General features: G+C 40.5%; 1 protein-coding gene across 1 annotated transcript in view; it reads left to right on the top strand.

Moving 5' to 3' along the window:
- Positions 1-12,613, top strand: part of PIK3C2G (phosphatidylinositol-4-phosphate 3-kinase catalytic subunit type 2 gamma) — a 189,114-nt gene that overhangs the window by 148,414 nt on the left and 28,087 nt on the right. The window contains exon 29 of the mRNA XM_083859117.1: positions 4,616-4,724. Within this exon, the coding sequence (XP_083715243.1) occupies positions 4,616-4,724 (109 nt within the window). The remainder of the gene's footprint in view (positions 1-4,615; positions 4,725-12,613) is intronic.

The following is a 12,613-nucleotide window of genomic DNA, read 5'->3' as shown; positions in this document are numbered from 1 at the left end:
AGGCAGAGTGACATATTCTATCAAGCCTTCTATTCAGCCCCAGAAGAAACTGAATCACAGACCATTGTGGCAGTCTAAGTTTTATCTTTTATTGTTCCTTTTTTAATGGGAGGAAAAAAGGGGAAGAGCTTGGGCCTAACAAAACTATGCCTGAAATTAAAGAATAAGCAGTGTTGACTTCATTAAAGGAGCCTTTAATAGTTTTTATTTTCTTCATGATGTTTATCAAACCTTATGGCAAAATTCATATGTCAAAGCCATGTAGGAATGTTCACAGTGGGTCAGAACAGAAATCTCTGACTCTAGCACTATGATGAACATTTTTACAATATGATGAACATACCCCCAGCTGAGAAATACACAATAATCTCATGTACTGTCCTGCCCCCAAGCCCAACACTTTGTGCCTCACATCAGTCAGTTTAATACCTTTTGAAAAATCTGCTGTCATAAGTTGCAATAATTCTGAATATTACTTTCTCTCCATGTACATGTCCATTCCTGCTTTTCATTTTCTGAATGTTATTTCTTTACAGTTTCCTGGGGTAGTGAGTCCCCTGGTTTATTTCTGTCTTATATAAACCAGCTTTGCCTTACATAGTGGTTGTCCATGGCTTCAGAAATACAAGTGGAGTTATTTTTTCTACATATATCATATACATTATGCTGCACACACCTGTGAGTACAAAGTAGTCCTTTGTTAGACAGTCCTTCTGACTCACCTGGTACAGGCACTTCTTCAAGCTCAATCTCCAAAAAAACATAAAGCTGGCTTAAAATATAAGCCGGTTACTTGAACCAAGCTGAGATTTGAGTGATATGCTTGAAAAAGAGAAAAGTCTTTGGATTTGAGATGAAATAAATAGCCACAAACAACATGGTTTGAACTTAAAAGTCCACAATTTCAGATCCAAACTTGATATTCCCCCGAGCTCATGAGAAGCATTCTGAAAAAAATGGCTTAAGGTTAGTTAATTCTAGAGAGTCTGTCTCCTGCCTGAGGGGGTTTTATTGACTCCTATTTGATTCATTATGGCTTTCTCACATGAAATGGTTTGCAGCAGCTGGTGAGAATTGAAATTTCACTAAACAAATACTGAAATTGCTTGAATCATGGTTTTGATTTGGAGATACTTGCAGGCTAACCATTAGGTTGTAAAATAAAATATTTAACAAGTACCTGTTTATGAATCTTCCCTGTGGTGAGCAGAGCCCTTTGAAAGAAAATACATTTCTCTTCAGAAATGCATAAACCTCAGAAACCCTGTAGTGAATTTCAAAAACAGTACTAGTCATTCTTCAGATAAATCTACCTCTAATAAAATCCTTTGCAATATTTTCACAGCTAAAGAGCACTTCACAACTCACAGAGGGTTAATACTGAGGCTGTCTTTAGGAGTTCCAGTGCTTTATTGTCATAATTCAGTCCCAGCAGTATCCTGTCACTGCAGGATCTTTCGCTAAGATTGTGTTAAAACAATTCATTTTATGATGTTTTTTGATGGGCACTTTTTTAATGTTAAAATTTTTCATTGCGTTCTAACTGAACTTCATTAATTTGAGGTTTTTCATGTATCCCAGATTTTATTCTAATAATAAAAACCTAATTATTTCTTTATAGGAAGTTATTACTGAAACTGCCATTCCATATCAGACCATTAGTCTGCCTGTGTGCTACAAAGCTCCATCTCTGGCTGATGCCAGATGCTTCAAAGGGAAGAAAAAGCCTTGTTCCACAATGTAATCACAAAATCAGTTTAAAAATGCCTGATTAAAAAGTTAAATGTTTAATATTGCTAGAATAATTGGAACTGCTAACAGAAAGGACTTGGCTTCTACTTTGTAATGATTCTGTGAAATTGTACATATTCATGTCTCATTAGGAGAAAACAATGAAATATGAGAATGCTTCATGCAAGTGCTAAATACTGAGTGTATTGTAAAAAACAAATGGCAAAAGCTCAGAGTTCTCAGCATCTGAAATTTTGCTACTGACATTCAGCCGATATTTAAAAGTTAGAAACACAGCTGCCCTGAGTAAGCCCTTGCACTGTAGCACCATCCTTCTCATTTGATTTCTGAGAGGGTATTAATTGTGTTTAATTATTGTTTTGTAAAGTGCCAAAAGTCTTTTGGCCCAACAAAGTGTGTAGGTGGCATAGTTTATACACAGAACAATGGAAATGGAATGTGCTGTGTAGGACACTTGCACATGGTGCAAGTTTATATTTTTCTGATCCATTTCAAACAGATGCAAAGCATCAGGTTAGAAAGTTCACCTTTCCTAACACAAGTGCATTGAGGTGAGCCAGACCCCTCACAGTACAGACACCATCCATCAAATCACCAAGGCCTTTAAGAGAAGGGTTCAGTGCCACCACAAGGTCCATATTGTCCTTCACTCCAGCAGTTATTGGTGCTATCAATCAGCAGTTCCTCTGTCCTCTCTTTGGCCACTGTGCTTTGGATGCATCATCTGCATTTCCCAGCCAGAGCCCTCTTTGTGTTACACAGACTAATTCATTTTAAGCTGCTTCCAAACAGTTCTCCTCTCCCACCCCTTGAAAGCAGTCCTTTTGTGCCCCAGAGGGACCCAGAACCCTCACAGGCTATCTCTGTGTGCCTATTTTAATTTGTGCTATTTTCATTTATTCATTATTTATTCATCTATCTATTTTAATCTGTTCACATATGTCATGAACCAGGGTCGTGTCACTTTGCCCTCCTCGTCACGTGTCCTGACACTGAGATTTTGTGAGGGAAGGGTCACCCCTTCCTGTCCATCTGTGCAGCCCCTAACTGAGCAATGATCTTCCAGTGAATCCTCCTCCTCCCTGATCCTCCTGCCAAGGGCAGAAATCATCAGAAGTTCACACAGACATGCAACAGGCTGATGTCATCCTGGCCCCTTGCTGGCTTAATCTCAAACTAAGTCATACCAGTGATGCCTTAAGTTTTAGGTCTCATGTTTTTCAGATTCTGTGCTGCCATGGGGTGCAGATCTGAGCCTCATATTGTCAGACAGCTCTTCACAGAGTAGGGAGACAAAACAAATCCTTTTCCTGCTCAAGACCAAGGACAACTTTCAGGCCCAAAAGCACAAACAACAATGACTGAAGGGACAACAAGAAGGATGGGACCTCACAACCTGAAGTTGTAACTGGACAATTAAACCCCAATATGCAAATGGACCCAAACTTATAAAAATGTGAGACCTCGTGACAGTTTGTCCATTTTGTGACCATTCTTAGTCCACCTTGGGTGTAGTCCTGCCCTGCCCAAGGTGTATCCTAAAGGCCTTTCAGTAAATCCCTACTATATTCTCCAGCTCTGTCCTGTCTCTTCCAGGTCAGTCTTCCTAAGGCATCACCAGCACTGAGTTTTTCTCTACAGGATTTTGCAACTGCCTTCCTAAAAGCTGGCCAAGTGTCCATTTCCAGTGTATCACAAACTACACAGATCCTTTTGTCTGAACCCTTCAGATTCCTGTTGAGATGTAGTAGGATAAAAAAAGCTCATAGCAGAATAAAAAAGACATTTGTAAACAAGACACGCTTGACTATTTACAGAGGTGGTGGTGGGATGTGAAATACAACCAGATCAGAACTTCTACCTTTCTCTGTCTCATACATTAGAGGACATAAAGCATAATGTTAATTATGAATCCTGCTATTAGCAATCCGTATCACAAAACCCATTATGTGCAATTTAACACAGATAGCTTTTCTAATGCTCCTTCAGCCTGGGAGATAAATACCCTTTGTCAGGGCAAGGTTGCTATAAATTGATTATGTGTGTTGTTAAAACTCTAACCTTCTGACTGATCTAATATGCATTGTCTCTAAAATGCAAAGATGATTCAAGTTAAAAAAATGGGAGGTTTTGACATTTTCAACTACCAAAGTATTTGAAAATTGACATAAGGCCATTCTTTGGGTGTGTAATTTATTTACTAACCCAAAATTAAATTCATCTTAATAAAAATTCAGCAAGAACATTACTTTTGCTATTTTTACTGTTATTGCTTTTGTTGGGATTGATTTTGTTAGTGTGACGATCGTTTGTTTTCATCTATTATCTTTATTATGCTAGTACCTGAAATTAGAAATGGGATCAGGGACCTACTCTGGAAACCTTATCTACATTCTAAATAGCTGAGGTAAAAATGCAAGCAATGATATATTGCATCAAATGTCACATTGTTGCTGTAAGGCTTTGGTGCTCAATGTTCTGTGGTAAGGATATGCCGACTCTGGGCTGAGATCAGAGATCTGTTGTGCAAAAAGGCAATATTTCCTTGGGGTCATCGAGGGCCACTTATTTAGATATATGTAGAGACCATAAAATGCAAAGCGTCTTTTAGGATTTGTTTATTTATTAACTTACTTTTTATATTAATTGTTTAGAGAGAAAAAATGCTTCAGTATGAAACAATTTACCAGCAAATTATTAGAAGAAAGTAAGTCACTGTACTGTGATTTTACCTTGTAAGAATTCCTTCCCATACCTGCAAAACCTCTTAGGAAATCTTGGCTTTCTTCTGTTAAGTAGTGCTGGAAATATTTTCAGCAAATACAGTGCAAGTGTGCTGCTTACAAATATTTCTCTTTTGCAGGTTTCCCCACTCATGGCATTTGCCTTTTACGGATCTTGAACACAAAAGAGTGAAGGATTTGAACTTCTATCTGAAGCAGCTATTAAGTGGCTCCAGGAAACTGGCTAATGTGAGCATTTCCAGTATTTCTTTTATTTGCACATGATTTCTGGTAGCATTTTACCAAAAGATTCTGGAAATTTTCCATTACCTGTTTTGGGGAAAAAAAACAAAACAACAAAACCACATAAGTGACACATCTTCTAATTATGCATTTTGGGATGGAGCCACTGCAGCATTCATCAAAACTTAAGACAAAGACAAGTATGACTGAGAAATAGTTTATTAGACCTGGCAGGGCATTTTTCAGAAAAACTTTTCTTCCTTTGCTGCCATCGAAAAGAAGTGATTCACTGAATTTTTGACAGTAAGGAGTAGGTTCTGAGGAATGTAATGTCTAAAAAAAGAAGTAAGCTTTGAAATATTGAAAAGTCTGATTTTGACAGTTGTTAAATGAAAAGTTCCATTCTTTCAGCCCAGAAATATCCCATTCAAAATGTACTTAACAGGTCAAAGAAATGGTTTTGCAAACATAAGACCTAACCCAGAATGTTTCAATAATATCAGAATGGGTGCATTGTGTCCATTAAAATTGATGCTTTCTCATTTTTTATTCATTATTCCATTCTGTGGTTTGAGGTTGTCCTCCTGTTTAAAAATGGAAAGCCAAAATGGTAGCAAACATTGACTTTTCATTGTCTGGGCCAGCACGAGGCCTTGTGCACCTCAGCAGCACAAAACCCAGGGCTGAGAGCAGCAAAGGGGCCACAGAAGATGTAAAATCATGATGCTGCATCACTTCAGGAGCTGAACAGTCAATTACTGACAGTGACACTGGGGTCTGAGGGAAAGCAGCATCCTCCAGTGAGCAGCCTTTTGTTAGGAAAGCTGTCAGGCAGGGGAAAAAATGGTGTTTTACATTAGACCCCAGGCTGACACAGAGGCTCAGTAAATTCCAGTGAGCCAAGGCACGAGCTCGTGGTTGACCCTGCTGTTCCACAGCTTGGGCCTCTGCCAGGTGAGCCCTGTCATGTCCCATGGCCTCAGGGCCACAGCACAAACTGGAGCTGCTTTGATTTCATAGCAGGGACAGCCAAAAGAGGGCATGGCAGGATGTTTGTTCTCCAAAATCTCAAACATCTTGCAGGAGGAAAAAAAAAAGTTTGCTGCCTAACTATACAACTTTCCCAGCTGTGACTTTGTCATGGAGATTAAAGAGGAAATTGTCCATATGCAAAACAAACAGGAATTTTCTTATTAATATGAATATAAATTCTGAGCCCTGAGTTGAAATTGAGATTTCCAAAGAGGATAAAAAGAGAGATTTCCAAAGAGGACTGACTTGAAATAGAGAAGATTTCCAAAGAGGATAAAAAGAGAGATTTCCATAGAGGACTGAGTTACACATCATTTGGTATGAACAGCTAACTTGGGTGCTTGGCTCCTTTGACTGACACTGCCAAATAATCTGCTCAAGTTTGGGTGGATTGTTAAGCAAATAAAACACCACAAGTTTCACCTCAACACGAGGAAGGACTTTTTTACACTGAGTGTGGAGAGCACTGAAATAGCTGCCCAGGGGGGGCATGGAGTCTCTCTCTGGAGACATTCCAAACCCACCTGGACGCACTCCTGTGTCACCTGCTGCAGGTGACCCTGCTGTGGCACTGAGGTTGGACTGGATGATCTCCAGAGGTCCCTTCCAACCCTGAGGATTCTGTGGTTCCTTTCTGACCCTCATGTTAGGGTTTATTTTACTTTAATGCCTTTTGGTCACAGCTGAGGAAAAGCAGATCTAAGCCCCTGACCCAAAAATGAAGAGCTCAGGATCTTCTGCTGTGCTCTGGACTGCTGAAAGGTACATGGATTTTCAATTTGGGCCAAGCACTGCTGTGCACAAGCCTAATCCACAGCTGAAAAATTAGACTGCTGAAAGCCCTGAGATAGACATAGAAACATTTCCAAGTCTGTTGTGCCTCCTGCTCCATGGGGTAGTGCTCAGCCAGAGCAGGCTGCCTGGCCATGAGCTTCCCAGTGTCCAGTGTCCTTCCTGCTCCCCTTGTGGGCCTGCAGCACACAGCCCTGTGCTGGGGACACCCTGCCAGCCCTGGAACACCACCATGGCTGAGGTATTCAGAGGTAACTCTGCACAGATCTGCTCAGGGACAGCCACTGAATGAGCCCAGGAGGGTAATTTTCCACCCTGTGACAGCTTGGAGGGCTGAACCACGAGGAGAGGAAAGCAATCTTACACCTGTGAGGGCTGTGCTGCTGCTGGTGTGCTGGACTGGGAAGGCAAGGGATAACAAAGAGAGGAATGAGCAGATAGTTCCCATCCCTAAAGTGCTGCTGCATGTGGGAAATGGTCTTGCTGACCCCCTTGCAGCTAACCTGCAATTCTGGATGATAACCTTTGAAGTTATTGATACCCCATAAACATTGAATCATTATTTTTACTTCAATATGCTTCTCCTGCTGGGAGGTGGGAGAAATTTAGAAAATACTGATGTGTCCTGACCCACTTAGAACAAGGAGACCAGTTGGCGGGTAATTTCCTTTGTATTCCCTTCTTTTTTACTCCTCACTTTGGATCTTTCAAAAATATCGTGGTGTCATCTTGGCTTTAGTCTGAGCATAAAGCCAAGCTAGGAAGCTTTCTTGATAAAAATAAATATGATTATTTTGTCCCTTTTCATGCCTGTGACAATTTTGCAGTCAAATTTGTCCTTTTTCTGGAAATGTTAAGGAGCCTGGCTAAAACCATTAAGTGAGTTGTCAATTCTCAAGCATCATCAACTGTCATTCCTATGAAATAGTCAAACTGTGTAGGAATAAATAATTAATTCAATTTGTGAAGAAATTCAGGAAGATCAGTTGCCTGTAGAAGAGGATTCATTTTACTTTCTTGCTACAGTCATTTCTTTATGCTGAGTTGTAGCTGTAATGTTCTGTAGCTGTAAAGTAGGCTGGAGTATTGGCTGAGATAGGGAGAAGAGTTCTTATTTCATTAAAAAATACCCTTGTAACACTTGTAGTCACTGTAAACACATTACCCTAAATGACTAGGCACCATTTTCTGCTCTGAAGAATTTAGTCCAGTCCACACAGGATTGAAGACATGCTTGGTTCTACCAATCAAGTAATTATAAATGCTAGAAATGAAGAAAGAATCAGATTACATCCAAATTCCTTCCTCAGTCATGCCTTAAGTGCAAGCTTTTTAGTCCAGACTAAGTTCTGATCATGAAAATTTTATTACAATTTAGAGAAGGTCAGAAAGTCACTGACCTTTTCTGCTAAATGGTTGGAATGAAGGAAGAGAGGTGGAAAACAGCTGCCTTCTTATTTGCACTGGAGCTCAAATGGAATTAAATGTTTCTTCAAACACCTCTTTAATGAAGAGAAATTTTTTCTTCTTCTATCTCTGAATTTTAGTGGCAGATCCAGTAAATGCAGGAACGTCAGTTGATGGAAATAATTGTCCTTGGGCCACATTAAATGCTTAAACATGCTCATATCCATCCCTATTCAAGGCATTTTTTTTAAGTCTGTAATTTACTTTAAGCATAATCTTTGCTTAGTTACTTTTATTGAATTCCCTAGAATAGGAGTCCTTTCTTAAATTCAGGTTGGCACTGTTATAAATGACTCCTTCACCAGACTGTGTTCATGAACAAGCTGTATTCATTACATCAATCACTAACATGCAGAAGTTGATCCACCTTCATTGTCACACTGAGTCGATTAGGACAGGATAAAAAAAAGGTTGCTGTACCTTTTTTTTTTTTTTTTTTTAATTAAATTTCATTCTAATTGTCCTAAACCAGTGTCAATATTTCTGACCATGGCAAAAGAATATTTAGTTTTGGGCCAGCTGCACCACTGTTGACTGACTCATCATCTGCATACACTGAAATACCTGAGATTTTTAGATCTGCAGGGCAAAATTCTCAACAATCTCCAGAATCTTTGAGTTTTGCTCCACTAAATGGTAAAACAACCAAGTGATATCACCTACAAAGTGGTGAAGCACCAAGAGATCCTGAACTGAGAGCTGGCAGCATGGAAAAGGACAAAAATACGTGGTCTCAAAGCATAAAGCAAGTCTGTGACAAAAGACAACTGCTGACCATTGTTCTGTTTTTCTCTGTTTCACCCAGCTCCAACTGAGTGATGGGCTGGATGGAGGCTGCAGCCCAAACCTCATCGTATAAATTAAGCCTGCCCTAGTGGCTCATCATTTTATGACTGTATTGTAGGAGGGTTGTGCACTGCCTGGAGACACAAGAGCAGGGTAAGGCTCCATTAAGTTTGGGTTTGGCTCCAGTGTCAAACACAATCGTAAGTTCAGGTGCACAGTAGGTTAGAAAGAAAAAAGTCTTTTGGAGTTTGAGTCTATAAAGATTTTCTAAGTATCCAAATTAACTGAGGAGTTTGGAGGTGAAGATAAACCTTGTACAGGCAGGCAAGCAAACAGTGAGGGTGTTTCAGCTGTGGATAGGTTCTATAAACAGCTTTATAGTGACTTATAGGCTTTGTAAAAGGACTTTAAAGAGGATGTAAATGGGAATGATTGTAAATTATGTTCACTCATTTTCAAGCACACAGTAAAAAACCAGGACCACAGCATTGTTCTAAGGTGACTAATGTTTTACACTGTAAAAGTAATCAATTTGATAAGAGCTTCCCATATTTCATTTCTGTTTTATTCACCGGTGCTCGCTGGGATTTGCAGAGATGAGAAAAAAGCTTCCACATGCCTGTCTGGAGGTACATAACATGGGGAACAAAGGGCTCCCAGGGTATGTGGGTCCCTTGAACTCCCACCACTCCTGTGCTCCTGTGGCAAGGCATCCAGCAGAGCCAAAATGGGGAGGGTTCAAAGTCCTCTCTCTTCCACTGTCCTTTCCTGAAGTTATAACAGCTGTACCAAGGTCAGTTTTTTCTGGTTTCTTTCTTTCCTGCTGATTCTCCATCCTGTTAAAGTATAACAGGAGCATGGGTGTTCTACGACCCCAAATCTACTCTAGCACAGCTGAAAAGAAAGCTGAAAGCAGAGGGGAGGCTGCTTTTCTTTCTATCAAAATTAAATCTGGCTTGAAATCTGACTGTGTTTCACAAAGTGCAGAGTGCTTTTCTAGTTGGTCTCTGATGGAGAGCAGCAGACAAATTCCACCATGCTGCAGCAGTGCAGGGCTGTGCCAGCCCCCCCCCCCACCCCCCCCACACCCAGGCCACAGAAATATTTTATTTCAGTTGTATCCTAGTGCAAGTAAAGGTGGAATTTGTCCCTTTTGAGTTAAATGGTTGAAAAAAGGTCTGTGAGTTCTAGCCAGACTGACCACACACACCAGTCTGCTCCTGTTTGGGCTAATGTGTTGAGTGACCTGAAAAAATATCAGAATTACCTATTGAAAATTGATGTCTAATTAGGTAAGAGTAGTTAGACAAATGATAGGAGGATTTCCTAAGTGTGCAGCATTTTAGGGAATTTCCATTTGCTGATTTAAAGGTAAGAATTCCAGGGGGGAAAGGGTGAGTGAGTGCTTATGGTCATCCTCAGTGCCTTCCTTTCTGCCAAGACAGTCATGGGGCCCCTGAGATTCCCACCCACAGTCAGTTCTGTGCAACAAAAACTGTTGGGTTAGAAATGGGCTCTCTCCACCTTAAAACAGCTCTCACATATGTTCAAAGCTCTGAGAGATCTGTTTCTATTTAGCAGTCTATTTGGGTGCAGGCTAAGTTCTGTCCTTCGATCACATTAATTTGGGGTCCAGCTGATGGAGGTCTCACAGATTTAGGAATCACCTGAAAGTTCAGTGTGTTTTTTGGAGGTCTGCTGAAAAAAGGGGGAACTTGATAAGTTTGATAATGATACACATTTTCTGGTGGAAATCTAAGTGGTGGAGTCCTGCAGCAGGCAGATTAGCACAGGTCAGGGGGAAATTACTGTCTTTTAAATAACAGCATGCAAAATGCTCATCTCCACAAACACCCAGGAGAATCTGCCTGTTGCTGCTTAAGCACTTTGCCCTGGACACCCTGCTGCAACTGCTCCTGCCACATAATCTGTTCCATTAAGTTTTTGCATTCCTTCTGCCAACATCAGCCTTGCTGCTTCAGGACCTGTTGAGTATGATGGGCCCACAGGCCAGGAAAGCTTTGTCAAAAGCTGTGGCACCAGCAGGGTCCATGCCTGTCCTGTTCATGCCTGTTGTAAGTTCTGCACCATTGCACTTCTGTACTTAAACCAAGAATGTCTTTTTTTTTAATCAGCCTTCTCTCCTTTAGAATGAGATTTTGGAATTATTGCCTTGAACAATCCCTGCACCTCCCATTTGCAAACCTCTTGGTTCCTGCATTTCCATTTATTGCAGAAAGAGTAGGCGGAAAAGGAGCAGAAAGAACACTGTGCCGCTCAGCATGGAATTTTTTTATTTCTCTTTCAAGTCAGTTTGTGTATCTTTATTTCCACCTCCTGCCTACTTCTCTCAAGATCTTTGAAGTCATAGGGCCACTTAAGTTGCTCTGCTTATTTTCATTCTGTCAAATAAAGGCTAGGCTGCCAGAAATATACTCTCAGCCCTGGAGATTTCCTACACTTGGGACTTGTGCTGAAAGAGCAAGTGAAGGTCCCCTAGGGAATAACTCTGCTGTTTAAAGCTACTGGAAGCTGTGGCAGGTGTATGAGCCTTCCCCTCTAAGCTGTCTGCATCAGATGAGAGAATTCTCATGCTCAGTACAGACAAGTGTATTGGCAGTCCACTGCTAATAACTTAAGAATCTGTCACTCAATTCAAAGAAAACAATTATGTTGGGTTTTCCTTCCCTCCTTCGTCTTCTTCATCTTCTTCTTCCTTTTCTTCTTCTTTTTTTTCCCCCCCGATTTTTCTTTTAAAGAAAATATCAGTGTGGGAGGAAAAACTCCAAACAGTAGAGTGAAAAAAACAAAGGCAACTTGTTAAAATAAATCCAGATTTCTAAATCTTATCTCTCCATTGAACATACACATCTGTTTCTCTGTCTGCTGTACCCACATGTTAACTCCTCACTAGCTGCTTTTGTCACTTTGTTCCTTTTCTTTTTTCCTTGCACAAATTATGGTACATCTTGTCAAATTGAAACAACACAAATACTACATGAAGTACATCTTGCCGATAAGAGGCACATTATTTTCCACTGACTGAAAAAAAACAATGGTGACATTTTAATGCTGGAATCTGAAAAGTCTCTTGTCCTACCCATTCATTAGAGTGTCAGTCCAAGTAACATCAGCATGAATATAACAATTCTAACCCTCTTAAAGAGTGGCCATTCTGAAATATGGCTTTATGAAAAGCTAATAAAATGCAATTACTGTCCAGCTTTGATTCAGAGTCATAAAATTCCATTTAAGAATTTGTGTTTTTATTACCTTGCAAAATACTGAAATCTGGGGATTTGGTTTATTGTTTTAATTCTCTCCAGCTGAATGTAACTACCTGTTATATACGTTCACTAGAGCAGCACAGGTCAGTACATAAAAATAAAAGTTATAGCAGTACATAAGCTGGATTACTCTTTTAAACAGGATGGTGAAATATGATCCTGCCTTTCACTCCCTGTGGGTTTCTGGTAGGATTTAACTGTGTATGGAGCTTTTCAGCGTGAGTGTCCATTAAGCTGCCATGGGAGGGAAGTTTGCACAATATCTGAGCCTCAGGGAGGCACACACGAGGTCAGGTACTTGGGGTCAGCCCCGTGCCAAGGGCAAGTTTCCTGCCGACTACACAGCAAAGACACTCTCCTGCCTTTGTTTCACAGATGGGCTGCTCTGTCAAAGTACTTGCAGCTGCTAATACAAATCTTGAGCTACTGGAGATGGAGCAAGAGCACAAATGTCTGGCCCCTGCAGCTCACTGTTGTCTGGAAGTGTGTTGATAGAAAGGGGCCACGTAGGCACCCGTGCACATCCCTGAG

This window comes from Zosterops lateralis (genome assembly GCF_965231275.1).
Source record: "Zosterops lateralis genome assembly, chromosome: 4".
In the NCBI taxonomy this organism is placed as follows: domain Eukaryota; kingdom Metazoa; phylum Chordata; class Aves; order Passeriformes; family Zosteropidae; genus Zosterops; species Zosterops lateralis.
Note: the sequence above shows the minus strand (reverse complement) of the source record. Positions and strands in the feature narration are given on the sequence as shown.